The sequence below is a fragment of the Cygnus olor genome, chromosome 15 (genome assembly GCF_009769625.2).
Source record: "Cygnus olor isolate bCygOlo1 chromosome 15, bCygOlo1.pri.v2, whole genome shotgun sequence".
Taxonomy (NCBI): Eukaryota; Metazoa; Chordata; class Aves; order Anseriformes; family Anatidae; genus Cygnus; species Cygnus olor.
In genome coordinates, this window is record NC_049183.1 from 5281395 (window position 1) to 5307217 (window position 25823).

At 61.5% G+C, this 25823-nt stretch overlaps 1 protein-coding gene across 1 annotated transcript in view; it reads left to right on the forward strand.

Moving 5' to 3' along the window:
- The first annotated feature begins 3278 nt into the window (after nt 1-3278).
- Nucleotides 3279-25823, forward strand: part of NTN3 (netrin 3) — a 29871-nt gene continuing 7326 nt past the window's right edge. The window contains exons 1-3 of the mRNA XM_040574337.1: nt 3279-3909; nt 12279-13274; nt 19889-20077. Of these exons, the coding sequence (XP_040430271.1) occupies nt 12308-13274; nt 19889-20077 (1156 nt within the window). The 5' untranslated portion in view covers nt 3279-3909; nt 12279-12307. The remainder of the gene's footprint in view (nt 3910-12278; nt 13275-19888; nt 20078-25823) is intronic.

The following is a 25823-nucleotide window of genomic DNA, read 5'->3' on the forward strand; positions in this document are numbered from 1 at the left end:
GTTCATGCACAGCATCCTCCGAGCCGGGTGGGCAGGGAAAAAAAATCCATGCATCATCACTTTGCAGCGCTGTTACATGCTGCACTTTGCAGCGATGTTGCACTTGGTTTCTTTTTCCCAAGCCACGTTCGCTGCACACTTTTCAGTCAACAGTTCCTGTGCCCACCAGGGTCTGTTTCTCTTTTCTGCTCACGCTTGAAAACAGGCATTTCTGGCAGTGCTCAAACAGTTTGTGGATAAATGAGGCCCAAGCCCCAGACACTCAGCATCCCCCTGGAGGGGGGAGGCCCATGAGGCAGAAGGCGGAGGCAAAGGTGCATTCCCCTCCTTCCGCGGGGTGTTTGCACCTCTCCGCAGTGCCCCAGGCAGACCACATGTCAGTTCCTGGGGACAGCAGGGGGGCTCGCACTCCAGAAGAGACCAGGTGTGGGGACAGGCTCCGAACACAGCATGGGAGGGGAGGTGTCTCTGCCAGGAGACTGGCAGCCCAGCGGAGGAGGCAGGTGAAGGGCAGAGCATCCTTCAGACAGTAAATGGAACAGAAAGGAGGGAAGCGTGAGGACTGTGGAACCGCCCCGAGGACAAGCTGGTGACTAAACCAGGATGCTCTTCTCTCGCTCGCTGGGGCACCAGTCTGCTGGGAGCAGCACAAGGACGAGCGGCAGCAAACCTCTTCGTTTCTTAGCGGTTAACGGCGGACTCGGGGAAGTGAAAGGAGCGGCAGGAGCCTGCTGACAAGCGGAACGGAGCGAGGTGAGGGGGGCTTCGGCGTGCCGGGCCGGGGGGACCGGGGGGGGGTCCCGACACGGCCGGCACCAGCAGGGGGCAAGCGAGCGCCGCGCATCGCCGCCAGCCTCGGAGCCCCCCCGCTGCTCGCTCCCGCTGCAGGTTCCCCGGCTGCCGGGGCTGGGGTGCGGGTTGCCTGGACCCGAGCAGAGCCGCAGGGACTGCTCCGGCAGCCCGTGCGTGCCCCTGTCCCCCCAGCAGCCCCTCGCCAAGCGGGAAGCCTGCCTGGCACCAGGCAGCCCCACCGGGCCAGCACGGGGAGCAGGGGCTGGATGCGCATGCAGAGCAAGAGCGGTGAAATTTGGCGGGGGGGCAGAGGTCCCCGCAGGCAGCAGGGTGTTGGGGACAATGCGCTGCCGTCGCCCGCTTCTCCTCCCAGCCCTCCTGCCTGCCTGGCTGCGCAGGGGGTAGCACTGGGGGGGGGGGGGGGGCACCGCTAGGCCGGTGGGTACCCTGCCCATGGTGACACTGGCATGCTGAGGGACAGACACCGGCACCCAGCAGGGTCCAGCTCCTGCTACAGCAAATGTCCAGCCCCTGCTGACATCCTCAGCACCTTGTTTGCCAAGCCCAGGTCCACATTTTTTCTCTTGAGCATCTTGCTCATTGCTGGAAAGTGGTGGTGGCAACTGGGAACAGTGGAAATGGGGAGCCAGATTCTGTCTTTCTCAGCTGGGCTTTTGCTGATGAGAAGTCTGTTTACACCAGTTCCAGGACTCCCCATTCCCTCTAATGTCACTTGTGAGACCCAGGACAAGGGAGTTTGACATCTTCCTCTGAGCGTGGAAAGAGTAGCGCTGAGACTGTGGGAGACGATGCAGTCCCCAGCTCAGCACCACTCTGTGGCTGCCAGGCCAGGCTGGCTCAGCATCATGGCTCATGTTCATGATAGTCCCTGTGCTTTCTGGTGGGGAAAATGCCCCCAGGTCAGTCACTGGGACAATTCCAGCTTTGTGGCACCACAGGATCTTGGAGCTATAACTCCTTCCGCCCCCTTTCCTTGGCCATCCTATCCCACTCTGCTTTCAGGCCCATGCACAAAGTCCTGCACTTTCCTGACAACCACGGGCCTTGCTCTGCACCATGCTCACATCTGGCCCACGTGCAAGGCAAACGTGCAGGCTGGCCCTGCGTTTGCTTCCTCCTCCAGTATCTGCATTTGGGCTGCTGGGGCTGCGCAGCTTGTGGCTTGGCCTCCTGGCTGTCAAAATGCTTGAAAGAGATGATAGAGCTACAACACACCCGTGGCATCTGACTTCAGGAGCCCCGAGTTTCCCTGTTCATCTCCCAGCTCTCCCCTTCCCTGTCACCTGGTGGCTTTCCCCTTGTTTATGCCTGTCCCTGCCACTGGAGCTGGGGAAATGCGTTTTGTGCATCAAGGCTGCGAGCTGCAAACAGCATTTCCCTTGGGCCTTGTGGCCAGCTGGGGTCTCCTCCTCCAGCAAGCATCTGCCAGCCCAGCAGGGGAGAGCAACCCTGCAACCTGCTTCCCCGAAGCAACAGGATGTGGCTAACCAGGTCCTGCGGGAGCGGGTGAGGAGGGCTGGGGGGGCTTGCACAGGTGGTCCGTGCCCTGAATGCAGCGGGTGGGCAGCTCCGGCGCCGCGTTGGCACCTTGCCCTCCCCTCCACCTCCCCTGCTCTCTCCTCAAGCCCTTGCCTTCGCTGCAAGGACATCTGTGGGTGGGACGTGGGGCTGAGCCCGGAGACTGTGCCGCAGAGGGGCAGCTAAGCGGGGAGATCCAGATCCAGGTTTTCTGCTCCCCTCCACTGCCTCACACAAATGCTGATTAAGTTCGTTTCACCTTCCCCCCCCACACCCCCCTCCAGGACTCCTGGAGCCAGCTTGAACGCAGGTGGCCCTGGGCTGGCTGGGGGGCAGGCAGCTCCCGGGGAAGCCTGGGGGCAGCTGTCCCGGGCACTGGAGTTGCCCACGTTTCGCCTGCCTCCTGACTGAGCTTCGCAGGCCAAGTCCAGCCTTGGTGCAGCAACACGTGAAAAGCCCCCGCATCACGGGATGGAGCCGATCCTGTAAGAGGGGGCTGCTCCCCGCCTGGTAAATCCCTCTTTTCTTCTGCTCTGGGAAGCAGGGGAAGGATTAGCAGCCACCTCCCTTGCGGCACCAGCTGAGCCCTCGGCTGCTGGGGCTGCCCGCTCCCCGCTCTCAGCCGGGCCGGAGGGCGATGGGCACAGCTCGGATGGGCACAGCCCGGTCCCAGGCTCAGGGCAGCGGGGGGGCGGCCCGGGGCTCCGGGGGGCAGGGAGCGCTGCCTCCCACCTGCCCCGCTTCGGGCCGGGCGGCAAGCGGCTCGGTGCCCCGACGGGGAGGGCGCTGCGCTCCTTCCCTTCTCTTCCCTTCCCTTCTCTTCTCTTCCTTTCCCTTCCCTTCCCTTCCCTTCCGCTCCCTTCTCTCCCCTGCCCGCTCCGCTCCCCGCCCGGCCCCTTCCCGGCCCGCTGCTCTGCGCTGCGCTCCCGGCGGGGCGGCCGCGGCCGCGGGAGGGCGGAGGCAGGGCTGGCAGCGGCGCGGCGGGCGGCGCACACACGCACACACACCTCCCTGCATGTGATTAAATGGCTCGAAATCTGCTTCTGATTTCCTCGGGGAGGTGACTTTTCCCTTCTTTTCAACCCGGGATTTATTGGAGCCTTTTTACTCCGCTTCCAGGCAGCGGCCGGGGCTCAGTTTCTCCACTTCTAGATTATTTTTTTTTTTTATATTTTTTTTCCCTTTCCTCTCGGTTTCTCCCTTCCCTCCTTCCCTGCCGCCTCCCGCAGCCGGAGCAGACACGGGCAGTGCGGCGGAGCGGGCGGGCGCTGGGGACCCGCCCGCACCGCCGGAGCAGCACTCCCGCTTGGCACTATTTCCCTTTATTTTGCTTTCTCTCTTTTTATTTCCTGGCGAATTGTTATTATTGCTTTTTCTTTATTTTTTTTTCCTACCCCCCTCCTTTTTTTTTTTCTTTTTTTTTTTTTTTTTTTCTTTTTTTTCCTGTTGCCATCGGCCAAGGGAAGGGGGAGCGGCCCCCGCTCCCTGCCGCCCGCGCTGCTGCGGCGGCCCCGGCTCCTCTCGCCGCCGCGGCCCCGGACCTGCCGCCGGACCGAGCCCGCTACCTGCCCGGCCGCGGTAAGCTGCTCCTCCAACTTCCCGGCACGGCGGGCCCCGCCGAGCAGCTTCCCTTCCCACCGCTCCCTCCCTCGCTGCCTTTTATTCCTCCCTCTCTCTCCCCCCCAACCCCCCCCAACCCCCCCCCCCCCGCCCTTTTTTTTCCCGTTTCATCCTTTCGAGCCGGGCTCCGGGCTCGCCAAAAAATGGGACGGAGAAGGGGTGGGGGGGGGTGAGGGGGGGGTGGGGGGGGGTGCCGCCCGCAACCGGGCACGGCCCGAGCTCCGGGCTCAAAGCTCCGGGCGCTTTGTCCCGGCCCGGCCCGGCTCGGCCCCGCTCGCTGCCGCTGCCCTGGGCGGGGGGCCAGGGGGGGTGCGCGGCGCTGCACGAAGCCCCGCTGCGGAGCTGCCGGGGGGGGGGGGGGGGGGGCGCGCTCCGCCGCCGGTGCGGGAGCCGAGCCAGGCTGCCGCGGTGTCAGCCCCGGTGGGGGGGGCACGGGGCACGCGTGCGGTGCCCGTCCCGCAGCCCCCCGCGGGCACAACGCGGCCCCGCACCTCGGCTCTGCCCCATCCCGGTGCGGCCACCTCCGGGGCACCCCTGTGCAGGAGGGTGGCTTCCCCCCGGGGAGCGCTCCCCCCGCTCAGCCCCCTCGCTTTGAGGGCAGCGTGAGACCCCCTCGGCACCCCCGCACCCTGCGCCGGCCCCAGACCGTGGCTGCCCTCGGAGGGGGGGGTGTGTGTGAGCGGGACATGGGGCAGGGAGAGGAGATGGGAAGCCCGGCTGCGTTTGGTGGGTTTGCCTTTCTGCCTCGGAGATAAACTGCTGAACCCTCATTTCTTCAAAATGCTGTCCCTCCCCTGGCTTCCCCGTCCTGCCGGAGAGTGGGCGGATGGAAATACCTTTACTGGGGGAAGGACTAACTGCCGTGCTGCGGGACGTGGTGCTCAGCAGTCCCGCACAGCCCGGCTCTCAGCATGCCCATGAGCTGGGTGGGTGAGGAAGGCCCTGGGCAGGAGCAGGGGCAACACAGAGGTCCCGCCGGGCAGCGGGGCAGTGCCCGTGTGTGCATTCAGCTCACTGGGGTGAACTTGCAAGTGGATGTGTCCAGGCAGTAGATGAGACAAGAGCCAGGCTGTGGGACCCGTAGTCGGGCTCAGATGATACTGAGGCCAGACCTGGACATGCAAACCCCGGACGGCTGGAAATGACACCCGTCCTTCTGCTCCCCCACAACTCACAAATCCTTCCGCTCTCCGAGGGATCGGCGTGCCCTGTAACCAGTGCAGTGGGGAAGTGGCCTGAGCCGTGCTTCAAACGTTCGCTTCAAGGTGGCTCGATGGATGGTGGGCACCTTTATTTTCTGCAGTATTCCCTCTATAAAACAGAGGGAGCTGCTGTGCTTTCCTGACCGCCCGGTGGAGCGAGCTGGCAAGGGGACAGGAGGTCCTGCAGTCCCAGTGCTGGGTGCACAGTGGGCTGCAGGGGTCCCAGCCCCACGGCAGAGGTGCCGGTGGGCATAAGCAGGAGGAGGAAGGCGAGGTAGGTCTCTGTCAAGGAGAGGACAGGTGCAATGCTGGCTTTGGAAGCAGCCAAGGTGAGTTTGCAGCCTGGGAGAGAAGGATCCAGGCCCAGGGATGCAGCTGAGTGCACTGTGGCCTGCAACGAGGAGCCCTGCAGAGAGGCAGGAGGCCCCAGAGCCCGAGCCAAGCGGCGCTGGTGCTGCCCCTGGGGCACTGGCACCTGAGGCTTGGGCCAGGGCCTGCTGCAGAGGCCCCTTTTGGGCAGCAACCGGAGGAGGTACAGGGCAGAGCAGGGTCCCCAGGAGGAGGCGAGCAGCAGTGCAGGCCTTGGGACATGTGCTCGTGTGCCGGAATGGCTCGGTCTTCCTTCGCCAAAGAAGCAGCCAACTGCGCCGAGGGTGCTCGCAGCACCCCCGTCTCCTGTTCCGCCACCCTCTTAGCCAGGCCCTGCTCCATAAGGAAGCAATTATTTTGTGCCCCCATGAGCCCCTCCCCGAGCCTGCGCAGGACACTTGCGCTCGGTATGGAAATGCGACAGATTTTCCATATTCCGCTTTGCCCCGTGATGTTAAAAACGTACGTGACAGCCTCTTCCAAATGCTGCAGACTTGGCTGGCACTCAAGCAGTAACAGGCTGTGTGACACCAGGGGCATGAAATATTGTACCAATAGCCAGGGAGAAAAAACGAGATGTTAGAGTGCAGTGTGTTTCCGGCCCCGTTGTCGTGAGCCATCCCGTACCCGATGTGAGAGATCTTTCAAAGCTGGCCAAATGTTGTCATCTCTGAATACCATTTTAAATATTCATCCAGACTATTTTCAACATCTGTGCCCGGCATGTTATGAAAAGGCAACAAGGGACGTTATGGAAACCAGATCGCTTTATTCCCATATGGAGTGGGAAGGGGCAGAAGCCACGAGGGCTTCTGCGATGGGGCCGCCGGTCCCGTGCCCCCGCTGAGGGCAGCGGGGGGCAGCCCCTGCCCACCGAGGGCTCTCCCGGCAGCGTGTGACGGAGCGAGCAGCAAGGCAGGAATGTGCAAGGGGGCTAGGGGGTTGGGATGGGATTAGCGCCACAGAAAGCAACCAGTCGAGTCGTGGCGGGGGTTAATCAACAGGGCAGCGTCGAGGCAGCTATTTGCTCCTGCAAGGCTGCGGATCTCCTGGATCCATTCTGTTGGGCAAGGAGGAGATCTCCAGCTGGCACCGTTGGGAAGCCCTCACCCAGCAGTGCAACAAACCAAATGTCGCAGCGAGATGGGCTCAGCTCCACGGTGTGCGGACACCACCGTGCGTAAATCTCACCGCTGGGGAGAGCGGCGGCTCCGCTCGGGGCTGTCGGGGGGCGGGGCTGGCTCAGGGCACCCCAGGGAGGCTGCGGCACTTTGCACAGCCCCGGCCCATCCTCCCAGGGGGAAGCTACCAGATCGGGAGCGGGTGATGCGTCCGAGCATCCCGTCTTTGACAACTTCACGCACATGTCTGAGCAGCCTCGCGACGGTTTGGTTCTGGGTGGATTTCTCTTTTTGTTTTCGATAACCTAGGAAATCTGGGCTCCGTTTCACCCTTTTGTAATGTCAGGCCGAAGTTAATTCAAGCCAGGCCAGATGCTGACCACAGGTATGCCAGTGTAAATTTGAATGGAGTCGCTTACGTCTTGTTTGGCCTGTTCTGAATGGAGCTGCTTCTGTCTGATGCCAGAGGGGCTGAGGTCAGAATCTGGCCCATCCTTTCCTGCATGCAGTGTAATTTGTATGCGTCTCCTGGCACCGCTGGAGTATCATATGGCTTGTGTAATGCTCTCTCTGGCCTGCCAGAGTGCATTGCAATATCTATCACCGTGAGTGCCTGCCTCGGGAACACGCCGCCTTGTAATTGCCCACGAGTCGCACATACTTTGTGGAGCAGAGGCTGAAAGCCCGAGGGGCCGCACAGAGCGCCCGGCTCCACGAGCGAGAGCAGATGTGTGTCCCTACGCATTTATAGCCTCCTGATATTTAACTTAGAAATGGACAGAGAGGGGGCTCAGACAGGAACGTGAGGCGCCTCTGTAGTGCCGTGAGGGCCGCGCAGGAGCCATCGGCCGTGTCTGGTGTGGGCTGGGAGCCCGACGGCCCCGCCGCTGCCACCCCAGCGCCCGCGTCCCCGGCCTCTCCCCAGTGCCACACGCTCGCCTCCGCCTCGTTCCTTCCTGCCGGAAAGCCGAGCTCAGTCCCAGCGCCTTGGCTGCGTGGGGTTTTTCCTTTCATTTTAAATATTTCTCGGTTGTGTTTTCAGCCCAGCGACACATGGAACGATTTATCCGTGTCCAGAGCCCGGTTTGGTCCTGACGCATTCCTCTCATTGGGAGGGCCCAGAGCCCCCCAGCTGGCACCGGCTCGGCGGGTGGGCACGGAGGGGTGGGCGAGGAGCCCAGGGGCCTGGCGGCTCCCTGGGCTGTGGGGCTGGGGCAGCCCCTCCGTGGGTTGCCCCTGCAGCACGAGCGGCCAGGGAGCGGGGATGCTATCGTCAGCAGGGGCTCATAACGAGGTGGTAATGCACAAGTGTTGGTAGCTATATCCCATTTAAGGGACGTGCTCTGGTGGTGTGTGCCCATTTACAGCTTTCCTGAGTGCTGTCTGAGCACATCAGTTGTCTGCTCTGCAGGCACCTGAGCCAGGCAGCACAGCTTTGTTGGGGCTTTGCCGAGGCCAGCACAGCTCTGGGAAGAGCTGGCCGTGTGGATTGGCCCTATCTGAATGCTTTGAATCGAGTCCCCACATCCTCATTTAGCTGGATCCCCCTCATCTGCTCGGGTCCCTTGGGCCCTGCTGAGGTGTCTCCTGCCCCCTGCTCTGTGGCCGTGTCACACCACAGGGGCGCTTTCAGTGCTGCCACCCGGGAGGGACTGAGCATCCCCTGACCAAACCAAGGCTCACGCTCTCCCCAGGAGGGCTGGGTGAGCCCAGCACCGTGCTCATGGCCCACAGGGACAGCCCAGCTGCTCCCCCCTGCCCGGCAGCGCAGGGCCCTGGCAGAAGGGAGCCCCTTCCCCTGTCCTCCCAGCTCCACCGCAGCAAGTGCCCGCCCTTGCTGAAGCTACATTTTTCAGCGCATGACTCAGGCCTCAAACGCACCCTCGAGGGGATTTGCAAGTGACACGCCGTGGCCCGCTGCGGTGGCCGGGCTGCAGCGTGCGGCCGGCCATCACTCGGGCCGCTCGCGGCTTCCCCCGCTGCTTTAATTGGAGAAGGCTGTTCTAGTGCCGCAAAGGTCCCGGGATCAAATCTGACTAATAACCCCCTTCCCTCCTTTCCCCGTGCTGTTCCACTTAATCCCATAATTACCTCCACAAAGCTGCCGCTGCCCTGCGCTGCTCTGCGGTGACCCTGGGCCTGGTGCAGGCACCGGGATCGGGATTTGGGGAAGTTTGCTCCTCTTGTCCTGGCTCACCTGCTGCACTTGCCTTTGGGCGTTCAGTGTTTCAAACAGGACCGATAGGCACCGAGAGCTCAGGTCAGCACCCGAACGCAGCACGGCTGGCGGCGTGGAGCCTCCCAAGGAGGTGGCAGGGTGGCAGCGTCACCCCAGGGAGCCTGTGGCAGGGCTGGGGTGACAGGGAGCCACCGCCAGCGCCTCCAGAGGCGGCTGCTCCGGGGAGAAGGGGTGTGGAGGTGCTGTACGTAGTAGCTAATTTTTAAAGCGAAAAGCACTTCTGAGTGTTAAGGCATCGGGACTTCCTTCCAAACCGCACAGCTATTAGCATTCCCCAAACAGAGAAGTGAGGAAATCGCCCACCTCAAAAATGCAGCCGCTGCTGGGGAGGAGCGCGGCGGCGGCAGCTGGGGTGGTGGCCGCTTCCTCGGGGAGGGCGAGCCCTGCGCCGCTGCGCTCCTGCCAGCCCACGGCAGTGGCCGTGAGCTGGTGGCCACCGGCCATGGCCTTGCTGTCACAGCCCGGCTGGAAGATGCCAGGACACCCTCACCCACAGGGCTCTCCTTGCCTTGGGGTCCATCGGGGTCTGGTGTCGGATACCGGCGGGTCCGGCGCGGGGTCAGCGGTGCTGCCGATTGTGCCTCGGGCTGGCTCAGCGCCTTCTCCCTCGCTCGGGGAGCGGTGTCTCCACTTGGTTTGGACCGGAGGCACTGAAGATGGGAACTGGAAGGGGGGCAGGTGGGGCTGGGAGAGAAATACCCACCGCCGGGCCTCCCTGGCAGCTTGCCGGCAGCCCAGGGGTCACGCTGAATATGCATAAAAGGGAGCAGATTGCAGCTGCCCTCCTCTCCGATACGGAGGTGAGGCCCGCGGAGACCACCGTCCCCGGCTCCCTTTCAGCAGGATAATGGGGTGAGCTGTGCACGGAGCGTGTGTGTGCATGTGTGTGGTCTCGAGGATGATAATGATTTCCATTCACGCGGTGCCTCCGCAGCGCCGACACGCCACTCGGCAAATGCCGGAGCCTTGGCTCCCGAGCGGCTCCTCCCCAGCAGAGCCCCAAAATTTGGGCACCAAACCACAGAGCACGGGAGGGAAAGCCTCTCCCCATGGGTGTCGGTGGCAAGGAGGCAGTGCAGGATGATCTCCCATCCCCCAGCACCCCCGATGCGCCCCAAGGGCAGTGCTAACCCAGCCCTGAGGCTGAGCGCCTCCGCCTTGTCCCCTGGCTACCGTCAGGTGCGGGGATGCAGGATGGGGGGGGGGAAGGGGGCCCGGCCCCCGGCAGCAGCAGCGGAGCCGTGTCCATGGCTGGCCTCCTCCCAGCAGCAGCCTTTGGGCTCATTCCCACAGCTTCTGCTGCCGGATCCCAGCCGACAGCGTGGTTATTACACGCTGGAGGTTTGGGTGGTTTCGCAGCATTTTCAGGCTGCATCTGGGGACGCCGAGCAGGATGCGGCTGCGGGTGGAGGAGACGTCCTTGGGCAGGGTCTGGAGGGTGCCACCAGAGCTGTCCTGGACAGCTGGATGGACCTCCTGGCTGCTGGGGCATCGTCACCAGGGCTTTCTGCTCTCTCCCCCCTGCTCCGAGCTTTTCCCACAGGTTGTCCCTTTGGGGCTGTCCTGATGAGGCAGGGCTGCGAGGAAGAACCACGCTCTCACCATTGTCCCTCGCACACAGGCGATACCCACAGACTAGGCTGCCAAATGGCGTGGTGCTGTTGCAGGGTGCGGGCAGACAGACAGGCTGACATCCTGCACCAGAGGGCTTGAAACGAGGTTTAGCTGCAGTTCAGCACTTGTTGAGCACCTGGTTTGCTTCCTGCCCTCCGTAACACAAAGCTGTTAAGTTTGCAGGGGGAAATAGTTGATTTTGCACCTCCAGGGGAGTTTTGGTCTTTATTCCCCGATTGGAAAGGTTTTTTTTGTGGAAGCCTAGGCACACAAGGGTGCTCACCTGCCATGCATGGTGCAAACGTGGCTGAAGGCGGTGGGGCGCTGGCAGTGCCACCTGTGCTCCGTTTCTGTCCCTGCTGTGTGCAGGTCCTTGATCTCCTGGTGTCGCCACTCCCCAGGCCCTGCTCACCGGGCACTGCAGGTGTTGTGCAGGCAGCAGGAATGCCCCCTGGACAGGAGCTGCAGGTGGATCACTCTGGGTCGGGGTGGTGACACTCGGTCATATTCTCATTGCAGTCTGCCTGGGCAGAAGAGGGTCTGGGGTGAGACGCGTATCCCCCGGCTCCAGCCCAGTGCAGCAGTGCTTGCAGCACACCGGGTGGCACAGTGTGTCCACTGCAGTGACAGCCACGTCCCTGCTGCCCACAGGAACCCGCCTTCGGGCATGGTCTCGGGCATGGTTTAAGAATCACCTTTCTGGAAGGGGCCCCACGCCCACCTCTGCTCCCACAGCACTCGCCCACACACTTTGCTTTTGGAGCAGGGGGTTCCCCGTACCCTGGGCACCCTGGGGACAGTATCCCTTGTCCTGCACTCTGCTGGGTGCCCAGCCTCCGAGCCACACGCAGGGGTGCCCCCCAAAGGCTCCCCGGAGCACAGAGGATGCGCCTGCTGGGGAGATGCAGGCCACGAAGGTAGCTGCTGATTTTCGGCAGCAGAAACCTCCCCTGCCATCAGCAGCGGGGGGAGCAGAGCGCAGGGCCGGCCGTGTCAGGGAGGTCTCTGGGGACAGGCTGCCATCGCCTTCCCCACTCCCTCCGGCCGGCTCGGAACTGGGCATCGGTGCTGGCAGCCGGGCTGGGCAGGGAGGAGGATCCCCTTTTAGCAGTTTGGCACGACGCGGACCCCCAGGCCCTGCAGTGCTGTGCTGAGGGGTGCAGGGGCTGGGTTTGTGGGGGTAAGGGGCGTCTTCCCCTGGCCGTGCCACAGTGAGGGCTGTTCTTGTGGGGAAGAGGCAGCAGAAGTGACCTCTTGCCAGTGGGAAAGCTGTGGATGAGTGGCTGTGTGATTTGGACAGCTACAGGCTCATAAACCTCTCAGGGTCAGAGGCAAGAGAGACGCCTGATGCTCCAGGTCACAGGAAGGCAAAGAGGTATAGGGTTGTGGCCTCAGCCAGCTGTGACAGTGTCACAGGGCTAATTCCCATCTCCATGGTCCTGCTGGCGAGTCGATCTGCTTCAGCTCAGGGGCATCACCTTGTGCATTCAGGGCTGTGCATGAAAGCCTGATAGCCACAGGCAGGTGTGAACATCCCTGCCCTGCCTGAGACCTGGGAGGTGTTTTTACAGGAAAGGTCTGGAAACTGGTTTTGACCTCCTCATTCTGACACTGTAAATAAGGCACCACGAGCTAACGACCTCCCTGCCCCGCTCCCCAGATGCTCCATGGGTAGGCACGGGGCGGGAATGGGCACAAGTTGAGGGGCCTGAGTGTCAGGGCCATCCCTGGCCCCCCAGTCCCCTGCACCAGGTTGCGATTCACTGTGTGCTCTTGTCCCAGGGAGGAGCCGCTCCCCTGGCCCCAGGAGGATGGAGGTCCTGCAGCTCCTGCGCCTGCTCCTCACCACCAGCATGCTGCGCCTCTCCCAGGCGGTGAATCCATTCGTGGCCCAGCAGACCCCCCCGGACCCCTGCTACGATGAGAGCGGAGCTCCTCGCCGCTGCATCCCCGAGTTCGTCAACGCAGCCTTCGGGAAGGAGGTGCACGCCTCTAGCACCTGCGGGAAGCCTCCGACGCGGCACTGCAATGCCTCCGACCCCCGCAAAGCCCACCCGCCCGCCTACCTGACCGACCTCAACACCGCCTCCAACATGACGTGCTGGCGCTCGGAGACCCTGCACCACTCACCCCACAACGTCACCCTCACCCTCTCCCTCGGCAAGAAGTTCGAGGTGGTCTACGTCAGCCTCCAGTTCTGCTCGCCCCGTCCCGAGTCCACCGCCATCTTCAAGTCCATGGACTACGGCAAGACGTGGGTGCCCTACCAGTACTACTCCTCCCAGTGCCGCAAGATCTACGGCAAGCCCAGCAAAGCCACCGTCACCAAGCAGAACGAGCAGGAGGCCCTCTGCACCGACGGCCTCACCGACCTCTACCCGCTCACCGGGGGCCTCATCGCCTTCAGCACCCTCGACGGGCGGCCCTCCGCCCAGGACTTCGACAGCAGCCCCGTGCTGCAGGACTGGGTGACGGCCACCGACATCAGGGTGGTTTTCAGCCGCCCCCACCAGTTCCGGGAGCTGGGGGGCCGCGAGGCTGGCGAGGAGGAGGGGGGCACTGGCGCGGCCCCCTACTACTACGCGGTGGGCGAGCTGCAGGTCGGCGGGCGCTGCAAGTGCAACGGGCACGCCTCGCGCTGCGTCAAGGACAAGGAGCAGAAGCTGGTGTGCGACTGCAAGCACAACACGGAGGGGCCTGAGTGCGACCGCTGCAAGCCCTTCCACTACGACCGGCCCTGGCAGCGGGCCAGCGCCCGCGAGGCCAACGAGTGTCTGGGTAAGTGACCCCCCCCCCGCCACCGCGCTGCGCCCCCCTCCAGGCTGGGACCCCCTCAGGCTGGGACCCCTGAGCACCCGAGGGATGCGGCCGTGGGGCTGAGCGTGCGTGCCCGGCATGGGCTTGAGCCTCTGCTGCCTCTGCTCTGCTGCTTGGTTACCTGCACCCAAACCCTCCAAAGGCACCACGGTGTTTTTTTTGGCACATCGGCACACACGGGGACTGTGCAGCGTGCCGAGCTGTGTCGGCAAGGGGTGTTTGCCTTGGGCAGCGAGCTGCTCGTCCCCAGGGGAACCACGGAGGTCACCTGCATTGGGTTGGGAGCAGGCAGCGGCTGGGTTTACCCACCCAGCAGGGGTTAAGGAAATATCTGAGCTACCCCATTTCAGCCTGTCATCCTTCTCACTTGGTCTGGCACGGTGCTGTGTGCAGTGGTTTTAGCTCATCTCTCTTTAAAAAGGTTTATGTGAGTCAAAGACACTTGTAATCTACGGAAACTTTTCACAAGTGTTGAACCCACATTGTTTTCCTGCCCCACTCTCAAATCTTTTTCTATAGGGTTTCTGTGGAGGTTTTTGCCTTTTGTCCTAGTCTGTGCAGGGTGAGGGATGCCAGAGCCCCGCAAAGCCCTGGGAGATGGGGGAACAACCTCTCGCTCTGCCTGGACCAGAGCCCAGGTCCCAGGGGGTGGCAGGAGGATGGAGACAAGGGAAGCCATACCATCAATCAGTCCCTGAAAGGCTCACTGGATGTGCCAGAGGTCAGAGGGACTTGTTAGTATTTGTGATCGATGTCTTGTTGAGATCCCAGCTGTCGGCTTAAATATATATGTGTTGCAGAGGATTTCTTCTGAGAATGGCTAAAAAGGCAGTCGATTCAAATGAAGTGTCTGAGCTGATGCTTTAAAAACACCTCGTGCCCTGTGGGAATGTGTCAGCTCCGGTGCTTCCCCGTTTGTCTCAGAAAGACAAATTTTGGAACAAAACTTGGAAACCGCCTCTGCTCCCCACCCTGCCCTCAGTGCCTGTAGGTATGGCTGGGGAAGGCTCAGGTGAGGGCCAAAAGGAGGACCCCAGCCCCTACCCTGGTGTCTGGAGTCGTGGGATCCCGGGGCGCATCGTCGGCACCGTGACCTCTGTTTGAGTGACGCGGCCGTGCAGAGGAGGCTCTGCCAGCTCCAGGGGGGTTAAACTGGAGCAGACCCCGGCCTGAGACACGGGGGAAGGATCTGGGGCTGGGGGAGCGCTAGCGAAGCTCCCGGCCATCCTTGGCTGGGGCAGGGGGTCCCGTGTGAGGCCTTGCTCCTGTACATCCCTGCTGCAGCCCTCCCTGCCCCCAGCCAGGTCACCGTTTTGGCAGATGGGGCTGAAAAGATAATCGAAGGAGAGAAAAGAAAGGCAGGGAGGAGGTGGGGGCGCAGAGCGGTCCCTTCAAGACACCCTGACAAGCCCCACACACAAAGGCCCGTAGCCAAGCTGCGTGTGAAAGTGTTTTTTCCTGTTGATTCGATCCCCTTCTTTCTCCCTTTCCCCTCTCGGGCTTTGTGCCCTCTCTGAAGGGACCTGAAAGAGCTTCTCCATCACACGCCTCCAAAGGGCTTAGCGGCTGAAAGCTGGATTAGCTCCCCGAGCCTTCCCCTCTGTGCCTTTCAACAATGACATCTCCCCAGCCAGCACGAACAGACGCAGCAATTAGCACCAATTAAAAGGAGAGGCCGCTCGGGAAGTTCCCTTTGCTCGGCCCAGACCGCGGGGTTTCTGACTCCGTCCCGCGCCCAGCCCCGCTCTGCCCTGTGGTGGCGGAGGAGGGGGAGGAGGAGGAGGAAGGTGCGGCTGGAGCCTGGGCTGGGGACGAGCAGCCGTCCTGCTCCACGCTGTGATGCTGGGATGGCCACGCATGCGTCTGGGGCTGGGGACAAATAACCAGACCCGGGAGAACCCCTCCCTGCTTTCCTGGGAGTTTGCACAGAGGCTGACATAGCCCCCGGTTTCGGAGGAGGACGGAGGCCTAGGCAGGTGGCTGCTTGTTTCGGGGAAGCCCGCGGGGTTCCTGTGGATTGTGCTTTTCTTATTTCACGAGAATTTCTGCCGGTGGCTGGTGCTGGGAAGTGCGGAGGAAGAACAGTCCTCGCAGCCTGAGATCTGGGCACTGGCGCAGAGCGTGCCCCATTGTGGTACTGCGGTGTTCGTGGGGAGGGGGATGCCGCCGTGCCGCGCGGTTACAGGGGGGAATGGCACTCTGGAAAACGGATTTGGGGATGTCGCAGCCAGGCTGACGAGAGGGATACAGCAGCTTGGCCAAAGGGCGAGGCACCAGCCCCGTGCTGCAGGGCGCACAGCCCTGTGCCTGCCACGTGGGCTGTCTGCAGAGCAGTGCCATCGTCCCCTGGGCATGATCCGCCTTTCCCGGTGCCTGGCATGGAATAATTCTGCAAAGGGGCAGGCGGCAGCAGGGGCACTGGCATCCAGAGCCCCCCCAGGTGATGCATTGGCGTTACTCTGGTAGACCTGCGCCACCTCCCCCCGCTCCCGGTCCCCGCTGTCACCAGGAGCCCAGTCCCCTGGTCAGGAGGCTGTCCCCAAGGCAGGGGGGAGCAGATTAGTGCAAGGCAGCCACTGGAAGTAATTGATCCACTCGCTGGTAATGCTGGAGCTCTTGTTCCCATTGTCACTGCCTCGGCACAAAGGGGAGACCTTGCTCCACGAGCAGGATCCACCCCACGGAGCACAGGGACAATGCTCGGGGCTCACTTTGATCCGGGGCTCCGTGGGAAGGGGCTGCACAGTCCTGGGAGGACCTCGGTCCTTTCGCTTCAGGCCCGGCAGCAGAGTGGCTGGGGGATGAGGGCATCAGTCCGGGATGTCAGTACCCAAAAATGCCAGTCCCCAAAGTGGTGGTGGAATTTGCAGGCTCCCCGATGCTTCACCCATTTCCTCTGCCCCCTTCCCATGTATATTTTCTTTCTTGTTTTTATCTCAGCGCTCCCGATGCAAAATTCCCTGATAAATCCGCTTTTTGAGCCCAGCATCCTGGCCTGGGGGGTTTCACACTGGTGCCACAAGCAGGGACGAGGTGTCCGGCTGCGGTGCAGGGGATCAGCACTTGTGTGCCCCGCTCCTGGGACAGGCTGGGGTGGCTCAGCCTCGTCCCCTCCCTGCTGCGGGATTCCTCCTCTCCTCCTGCTTCCTGGCAGCCCACCCACAAGCCCCCGGCCCCTCTCCCCGAGCACTTTCCCCAGCTGCTTCTCCCAGCCCCAGCCCTGTCCCCAGCCCTGTCCCCAGCCCTGTCCCCAGCCCCATGGGCAGGGCTCTTCCCTGCCCGCGTGTGGGCAGTGGGAGGGCAGAGGGGCTCCCCTGGCCCCGATCCCCCTCCCGGGGGCGAGGTGCAGCCTTGCCTCCCGGCTGGGCGCCCCTCCAGCCAAAGCAGGGGCGTAGCTCGAATCCGCTGCGGGTTGGCAGCGGCGGCCGGTCTAGGGTTTCGCTGAGCCAGCTCCATGAACTAATTACTCCCAGGGAGCTCGTGGGGGCAGCCAGCCCCCTCGTGCCCCACAGCACCAGCACCCACCACGTGCCTGCTGCCCGTGCTGTGCCCCCCGGCTGGGTTCCCAGCCCCATGCCCCTCCACCCCAGGCTCCACTGTTGGCTCCTGCTGGGGAGAGGAGGAGGTGGAGGGGCGGCTGGGGCCCGGGCAGAGGTTCAAAACCATCAAAAGGAGGACAGGAGGCTGCTCTATTGCAAGGTGTTGGCGTTTAATTAGTCTATTATTGCAAATTATTAGATCTTGTGATTGTTTAATTGATCATATGATTGTTTAATTGGGCATACTGTACAAGGGCGGAAGCGAACTACCACGTAATTAGCCCCAAACTGTGCAATTAAAATCTTATTAATACCCCAAACAGCAGGGAACGTTCAAGCCTTTAATTAGTGATTAACAGGAGACAGACAGAGCTTGCGACCAAGTCAGCGCTGAGGAACAGCACAAGTTTTTAGCCGAGTATGAGGGGGGACCCGTCTGCTCTGACCAGTGCTGGGTGCCTGTTGTGGGGGTGCTGTGCTGTGCGCCCGTCCCCGTCCTGGCGTGGCCAAGCCCAGCCAAATCTCCGTACTGAGCCGCCCCCCCATAGCCCCTGCCACCCCCGTGCCCTCAGGGCAGCTCCTGGTGGCCCCCCGTGCTGGCTTTGCCACCGCAGCCGTGCTGCCCTGTGGCTGCAGAGCGGTGGCCCTGGGGCTGGTGGGGACGTGCCAGCAGGGCGGCCAGGCAGCAAGCCAGCCGCTGGCTGTGCCAGCCACGACACAAAAAGGCCAGGCCAGTTACTCCATCACCAATTAAACGGGCGGAGAGGGACCCGTGATGAGTGGAGAATCATTTACCTGACCTTCCTCCTCTGCCACCCCTCACATCCCCTCCGCTTCCCCAGAGCGTGCAGGGAGCTTGCGGGGGCACAGCCCTTACCCTGCACGGTGGGTAGCAAAGCTGCCATCCGACTGCACTTCCCTCCTGGAGTGGAGCAAGGCAAGAACGAGGTCCCTTTACCCCCAGAACTGCTCCTCTGCACACCACATCCCTGGTGCAGCCACATCCCTGGTGCAGCCCCATCCCCTCCATGCCAGCAGCACCCCCACCACCCAGCAATGTTTCTGCTTTCTTCAGGCGTCACACCCCAGCATCCAGCCACACGTGAGAATTTGCTTCAAAAGTGTCTGTTTCTCACCAGCACTGGGAAAAAAAAAGTGACCTCAAAAGGCACAAACCCCAAAAGGCACCTTCTGCCTTGCCAAAGGGTTGCTTTCGTGCCTGCCGTGTGATTTTTACACTAATCTCGTAACTTAGGGGAAGCTGAGGTTTGAGTGTGCAGGCCTGTGCCGAGGCTGGGAACAGGCTTTTGCTCAACTCCTTTAAGCCTCCAAGAGGGTTCCCAGGCCGGGGTTTGCTGCTGCTCTCCTCCCGCACGGTCTCTGGCCGGGCAAGCAGGGTGGGGGGCGAGGCGGCCGGCGGCCGTTTGATCTGCACGGGCCGAAGCTCTCAGCGTGCTCCTGGCGGTGTGGTGGGCAGGCGGCCCCGGGGGGGTGAGCGGGGGAAACTTCACACAAACGACAAGCAGGCCCAGCAGTTAAATCTGGGCTGACATGTTAATGAATTTCACAGTACGCCTGGAAAAACTCTCACCCAGCCTCAATTTACCAGCACGGGGAGGGGGCTGGGGGCGGGCGCCACGTTTCGCTGAAGGAAATCTTGTTCCCATTATCTTTTTGTGAGAGTGTTAAACAGGAACTGGCACTGCTTTTCCTTTTTATCTCACACACGTGGAATCGGGCGGGGGGGGGGGGTTCTTCATGGTTCCTGTGGCTAATGAAAGAAATAACGTGTGTGTGTTCACATCAGCATGCTCGTGGGGGTGGGGGGGGAGGCACGTGCAAGCATCTGTGCATGCATGTTTGTGTGTCTGTATATGTACGTGCACACAGCAAGTGTGCAAATGTGCACATATGAGCATGCACACTTGTGCACGTGCTTGTGCTGTAAGCATGGATGTGTGCACACGTGACAGAACATGCACACATTTGCGTGTGTGCACACGTGCATGTAAACGTGCACGAGCGTGTGTGTGCCTCTGCTCTTGCACACCCGTATGTGCATGCCCGTGCGCGTGTCGCTACGTGGGCTCCTGTGCGTGTGCGTGTGTGCACACAGGGCAGAGCCCTAACAAAAAGCAGCCTGGGGGCTCTGTTGCTGGTGCAGAGGCTGGCACCCGGCACTGCTCCGTGCTGTGCTGCAGCAGCGCGGCACGAGGAGGGTGGTCTGCGGAGCGGCTGGGCTCTGGCTGCTGGGGAGGGGGCAGTGCCGTGCAGCGGGGGCTGCCGCCCACAGGGACAGAAAGAGGGGACAGCAGGGCTGCAGGTGCCCAGCTGGTGCTGCTGGACACCCCCTGCCCTGTTGCACCCCTCCCTCCGTCCCGCCTTCAGCTGAGTCGCCCCCGTGCTCCGTCCCTACACGTGCCCCGTCTCCGCGCTGACCTCCCAGCCCCAGCCCCATGGGGCGGTGGATGCTGCACATCTGGACGGCACGTTGGGGCCGGCTGTGCCGAGTCCTGCTTACCCTGCTCCCCGCCTCTGTGGCCCAGCCGGGGACCAGCGGGGGCCCGCAGCCCGACTGGTGGGCTCCAAAATTTTGGTCAGCCCTGCCGCCACCTCCTCCCCATGGATTTGAGCTGCGTTTGCTCCTCCTGCCTGGCAGCACGCAGAGCAGCTCCCATGCGCGGCACACGGAGCCGCATCGTGGGGTCCGTGCCACGCACATGGGGTCGGTCACCTCTCCCAGCGCCCCGTTTGGATTCTTGGGCACGATCCCAAGCAGACATCCTAGCAGACAGCCAGTCCCAGCTCTTAGGAAGTGGGACCCCACCGGATAAAAGCCACGCCAGCATTTTTGTGGGGATGGAGAGGACCAAGCACCCGCAGGGACAGCCACCGTTCTGGGGACCATCCGGAGGGGTCCCTACTCAGGGCACGCAGCGCACAGGAGCACTGAGGCAAGCTGCCCCCCTCGGTGCATGGGGCGAGGACAGGTTGCACCTGCCTGCGCCTCTGCCTCACCCTCCCCTTCCCTTGCAGCCTGCAACTGCAACCTGCACGCGCGGCGCTGCCGCTTCAACATGGAGCTGTACAAGCTGTCGGGCAGGAAGAGCGGAGGGGTCTGCCTCAACTGCCGGCACAACACTGCGGGGCGCCACTGCCACTACTGCAAGGAGGGCTTCTACCGCGACCTCAGCAAGTCCATCACAGACCGCAAGGCCTGCAAAGGTGAGCCAGGACATCTCTTCCTCCCCAAGGGCACCGGGCAGGGAATGGCTTTGAGCCGAGCATCTCTGCAGGCTCCCAGACTCCCAAGGGATGGGGAGGATGGCCTGCAGGAGCAGGCAGCTCGGGGGAGCCCCCGACCCCGTGAGGGTCTGACCTCTTGGCCCTGTTGTGACTGCAGGAACAGCCAGTGGTGGTCAGGGATGGAGAGATGCTGAGCTGGGCAGGCGCTGGAGGAGGTGTGCTGGGATTTGCTGGGATTTGGTCTCTGACACCAGCATAGTCTTGGCTGTAGATACATGTGGATGCCTTCAGACTGTTTCACGAAAGGATTTGCAGTGCTTCCTCACCTTCGGATGGCTGGGGTGATGCTGGTGGTGATTTCCATCTCCCTGCTGCACTGCAGGTCCCCGTGGCATGGGTGTTGGTGATGCAGTGGCTCTCTGGGCCTGTTTCGGGGATGCTGAGCAGCCGATGGACAGGGTGGCTTGTCCCTGAGCCCGGAGCCACGCTGATCCAAGCCAGGGAGATGCAGCCTGGCCTCACAGATCCTGGCCTGTGCCAAACCCAAACCTCTCCTCTCTCATCTGGCCTGCCTTGTCCCTCTGTCCATCCTCTTTCCTCTGCGGAGCCTCCAAACAATGGTTTCACCAGAGACCATCGGATGACAAAACACCTTGACCGTCCCCGTGGACTGCTGGCACGCAGGCTGACACACTGGCCCCACCAGCAGGCTCTGCCATGGCTTCTCTGAGGCCAGGAACTAACCCCTGATCCCTTTTTTTCCAGCTGAGATTGCAAGTATCTCCCGGAAGGGAGTGCGGCTTCCCCTCTGGCACCAGCACCGTGCCGTGCAGATAGCAGTGGAAGCTGCTTCCCTGCATGTGCTGGGGACAGGGAGGGTGTCACGGGAACGGTGCCTTCCCTGGCTTATGAAGCACCCTCAGAGCAGGCGAGCACTGGCCAGGTCTGTGTGTGTTTATGTAGGGTCTACATGGCTGCTGGAGCTGGTGTTGAGCAGCAACCCTGTGGCCACAGAAGTGAAGAATTTGGCTCACAAGGCTCCCCTCCCCGGTGCACTGGTGCCATTTGTAGGTTGGGCTCATCTGGGGCCAGGGTGCATCCAGGGATGCCACAGGTAAAACCCTTTCATTGCCCATGCTGTGTGAGCTGCCCTGGCTTTTCCCCAGCCTTGTTCTCTCCGGGGCTTTTGGACAACAAATCAAAGGAAAAACAGCTTTGGGCATGGCAGCCCCCACTTCTGAGCCCCCGGGCCACAAGGGTTTCCTGTTGGCAGGGCTCATGCCAAGTGGCAGCCAGGTCCCAAAGCCATGCCAGGTGCCAGCATCCTCCAGGTAACAGAGGGAGAGAGGAAGAGGAGGAGACAGGGCAAGCTGCACATCCCAAGGGTCTGTATCACCCCAACACGGGTTGCACCCTGCTCCTGGGGAGCACTGGGCACACCCTGAGGGTCTCCGCTGCGGACAGCCCCCAGTTTTCCCGCTGCCAGCAGTGTCCCATTATTCCAGAAATTCAGCTCCTTTGCAGAAAAGTCGTGGCGCTGACCGAGGCCATGACTCTGAGCGGCTGCAGGACGAGGCGGATGGCAGCAGACCCAGCTCCTGCTTCAGCACTATCACCCTCTCCGTCAGGATTTCCCCCATGCCAGCGCTGCGCTCAGCACCCCCGTCCCTGGGGATGCCCCCCACATCCCCAGGCAAGCGATCTCTGTGTGCAGGAGCAGCCAGGCAGGCGGCAAGCTTGTCAGCCTGCGGTTTCGTGGAAAAGCCCTGAGTCATTTCCTCCGGAGGGGCAGGGAGGGGGCTGCCTGAACCAGAGCCGCGGCAAAGCCCCCCCAGCTCGGCTGCTCTCCCCCACGCCCGGCACACATGCGCGCTTCTCCCACCCGGGCTGTGGATGGGGCTGCATTTGCTCCTGCTCAGTACCAGTCCCTGCAGCCCCTGTGGCAGCAAGAGGAGCTTTGGGCACCGGGGCTGGGGAAAACAGGATTTCAGCATGGGGCTGCTCAAGTACCGGGGCTTTGGGGCAGGCATGGCTCACCCCAATGGGCACCAGGGTGGTGGCGCTGCCTCTTCCACAGCTCGCTGAACATCCTTTGTGAGCAGGAATGGTCCTCCCCACCAAAGGAAGGGTTTCTGCCTCCCTGGTCTCCGTCTCCTTCCAGCTTTTCTACCATAATTGTCTGATAAAATCCCAGGTAAAGTGGAAGCCTTGCAGGCTTTTCCCTCCCTGTTGGGGCTGGGGTCCCCAGCACCACCCTCTCCTGTGCACTGAGCTGCCCTTTTCTGTTCCAACCAGGGAAGAGAGCACTTACAGAAAAAATAAAGAAAAAAAAAAAGAAAAAAGTTAAAGAAGCAGGATTTGGCTACATGCTGGAGACAGGAAGGCAGCTGAGCACAGCCCAGCCTTGATGTGTGGGTGTGAGAGCTGGGTGCAGTTTTGCGGAGCACTTCCCCCCGGTCTGCGCATAGCCTCCTGTAGAGGCTGTCCCATGCCAGGGCTCCAGGGGAACGTTCCACTCCTCCTGCAGTGCTTGGAGCTGTGGGAAGTGCCCTCTAGCCATGGGGATGCACGTGTGCACAGGTGCACGAGGGCTCTGAGTGCCCAGCCAGTTTATGGCCGTAGAAACTAAGCTGCAGGAGGAGGTCAGTGCATTTCCTCCCCTGGCTGAGGCCTGGGCATTGCCGTGTCCAGGCATCAGTCAGGGGAGAGCGGTACCCAGCCTCGCCCAGCCAGCAAGCAAAGCCACCGGCTTTGCAGAGGGCTGGAGGGGGGCTGCGGCAGGGCCCCCCTTGCAGAGAAAACCCCTCCCGCGGGTCCTGTGCCAAGCCAGAGGCAGGCTCCTGCCAGCCGAGGCCGTGCGTGCCGCTTCCTGAGGGCTGGCAGGGCTCGTGAGCGGTTTTGAAATGCTGCAGAGGCTCAGCCCAGCCAGATGAACATGTGCACAAAGCCCGTCCCCTGCTACGGGGCATATGTTGAGGAGGATCTTGCAGTAGAGCAGTGCCCTGGCTCCGTAGAGCCACCTCCTGGCTCTACCCCAAGGATCCAAGTTAATAATAAAATCCTTCATGCTTCTGTTTCTCTGACTGTCCCTCCCTTGCAAAGCAGAGAGCATTTCCCTCCTTCCTCGTGCACATGCAGGAGTGGATCGGTGTGGATCAGGAGCCCCTTAGCACAGAACCTTTATCCTCCGGGGTCTGCCAGCCCCGTGCAGTGAAGATGCGACACGATGGTTTGGGCTCATTTTTGCCAAAGATGCATTGTGTACCTGCAGCTCAGAGTAGCCATCCTTCTGCAAAGGAAAGGAAGAGAAGGAAAAGCAAGGTCTGTGAGATCAGATCTGGAAAGCACACGCAGAGCTGGAGGCTGCGACGAGGCTGTTCCTTGCAGCCCAGGGCTTTGAGCAAAGGTCTTCACATGCACTGCAGTGCTGGTCCAGGGCAGCAGCTGAGCAGCCCAGCGAAGGAAAACATTGGAATGAAGCTCAGCTCATATTCAGGGCTTGAAATGCTAGCCCAGGGACCAGTAACCATTATAATTTATTTCAACAAACCCAAACGGTTTTATTAAATAACTGTCCAAACAGTTCGTCTCTGCTAGGATGCAATGTCTGCCCAGGATTTGAAGATGGGCACAAAAATATTCAGTGCAGATTTCACACCCCTGCACCTCCCGCGGCACACAAGTGGAGCTCTTGGCCTCCGGCCAGCGAGCTGGGGGTGAGCAGGGGCAAGCATCGCTCCGGCCACCAGCCGCCAGCAGCCAGCCTCACTGCTGGATGCCACGACACAGAAAAGCTGGGAGGATGGAAAACGCAGAACCTGCAGGATTAATCCAGTGGTGGTAATTGAAAAGTCAAATAAAGAATGGCTGTGCATTAATCCCCGTAATTTAAACAAAGCTGTAAAATGTGAGCTTTCTCCAATGAAAACCGGTGAAGCAGCAGCAGCTAAGCCTTAAGAAGCAAAAATACCCGCAATATTAGGTGCAAGACATGCTTTCTGGCAAATAGAGCTCAATGACTTAAGCCCCAGGCTAGTGACTCCCTCCACCATTCAATACCATGGGCTGGATCCTGGCACCCAGCACGGTCAGTGTGTGGGCAGCAGGCACGAAGCCAGCAGCACAGGATGGGGACGGGGCTGCCCCTGTAGCTGGAAGCAGCAGTCAGCCCTCATGGGACCACGGGAAATTGTGGGGTGGGGGCACAGCAAGGGCCAGAGCCTGGGCTTGTCCGGCAAAACTCATCTCCCAAAGGAATCTTCTGGGACAGAGCCGTCTCTTGTGGTCGTGGGATGCACAAAGCTGGCTTGATTGCTGATCCAGGTAAAAGGTCAAGTCATTGGAAGCTTCCTCACAGCACGAGGAGGATCCCACTAGATGAATTGGATCCTGATTGAGCTGAGATTTATGGATGTACTTAAACTTTACACCAGGAATACACTGCCGAAGCCGGGGAGATTATCCACAACGTGTGAAGCTAAGCACTTACATAAATCCTTGCTGGACACATGCCTTGAGCCGTAAATTGTCTAGGGCACGGACCGTCTCTCTCTGTGTGCGCGGCAGAACCATAATGCCTGCGGCAATGCCCATGCTCACCTGGCAGCCACGGCCCTTCTCGGGCGGCAGGGCTTTGCCAGGTGCTGGTGAGAGAAGTCGGCACTCTGTGCCCAGCCTCGCTGACAGATATTCAAGCCTTTGCTGGTTGAAGAGAGACAAAGTGGTGGCCGTTCTCCAGGAGCAGCCATACCTGCCAGCTCATCAAGGGCACCTGTGTCCTCCAAGACCCCGCAGAGCCAGCACGGAGGAACCTGCAGGCCACGTGCGAGCGACGGAGAGCTGCCAAGCACCATGGCCTGGCCCCAGCACTCTGCTGCTGGCTTTGCATCTCACCCTGCGGGGCTGGAGCACGCTGACGAGGCGGCTGTGGGCGGCTGCCCCAGAGCTGGACAAGCCCATGGGACCCGTGGAGGTGCTCGTGGCCCCGGCTGCCCCGGCAGGAGCAGTCTGTGGCTGAAGAAAGGCCCTGTGTTCCCCACGTCACGCCGAGGCCCTCTCACTCGCTGCCATTTGTTATCACAGCTGAGCCCCCAAAATATCCTTGTCAGAAACACGTCCGTTTCCAGCCCCAGCCAGGATCTGATAAGAAGCGCAGCATCTGGTCCCCATTAGAGGCCGCTTGCTCTTGTTTCTCACCGTGCAGGAGAAGCCCGGGGAGCCGTGCCGTGGTGCTGTGACCAGCCCCATCTGGTGAAAATTAGGGAAACGATAACATCGAGGGGCTGCGGGGGCAGGCGGGGGGAGATGTTTTTGTTTTGCTTTGGAATCACGTTCAACTCTTACACTGATGGAGGCCAAGATAACCTCCTCCAGCTCATAGCCAGACCCAGCCCTGGGCTGGCAGATGGGAGGGCCCTCTCCTGACTGAGTGTTGTCTTCTCCTTCCCACATCCCTCCTCGTGGGCAAGCCCCGGTGGGTCCATCATCCAGCTTACGAGCCTGTGGTGTGATGGTGAGCCACCTCAGATCCATCCTGAGGGTGGAAAACAAACTTCCACCCAGGTCAGGTGTGGCTTGTCCCCTGGAGAGGCTGTGGTGGAAAGTCATAGGGACAGCGTCCTCCAGCAAACAGGAAGGTCTCCTCCAGAAGACAGGACAGGTGTTGGGGCTCATGAGCTTGGGAAGCATTGAGAAGACCCACTTCAGACCATCCTAGAACCAAAAC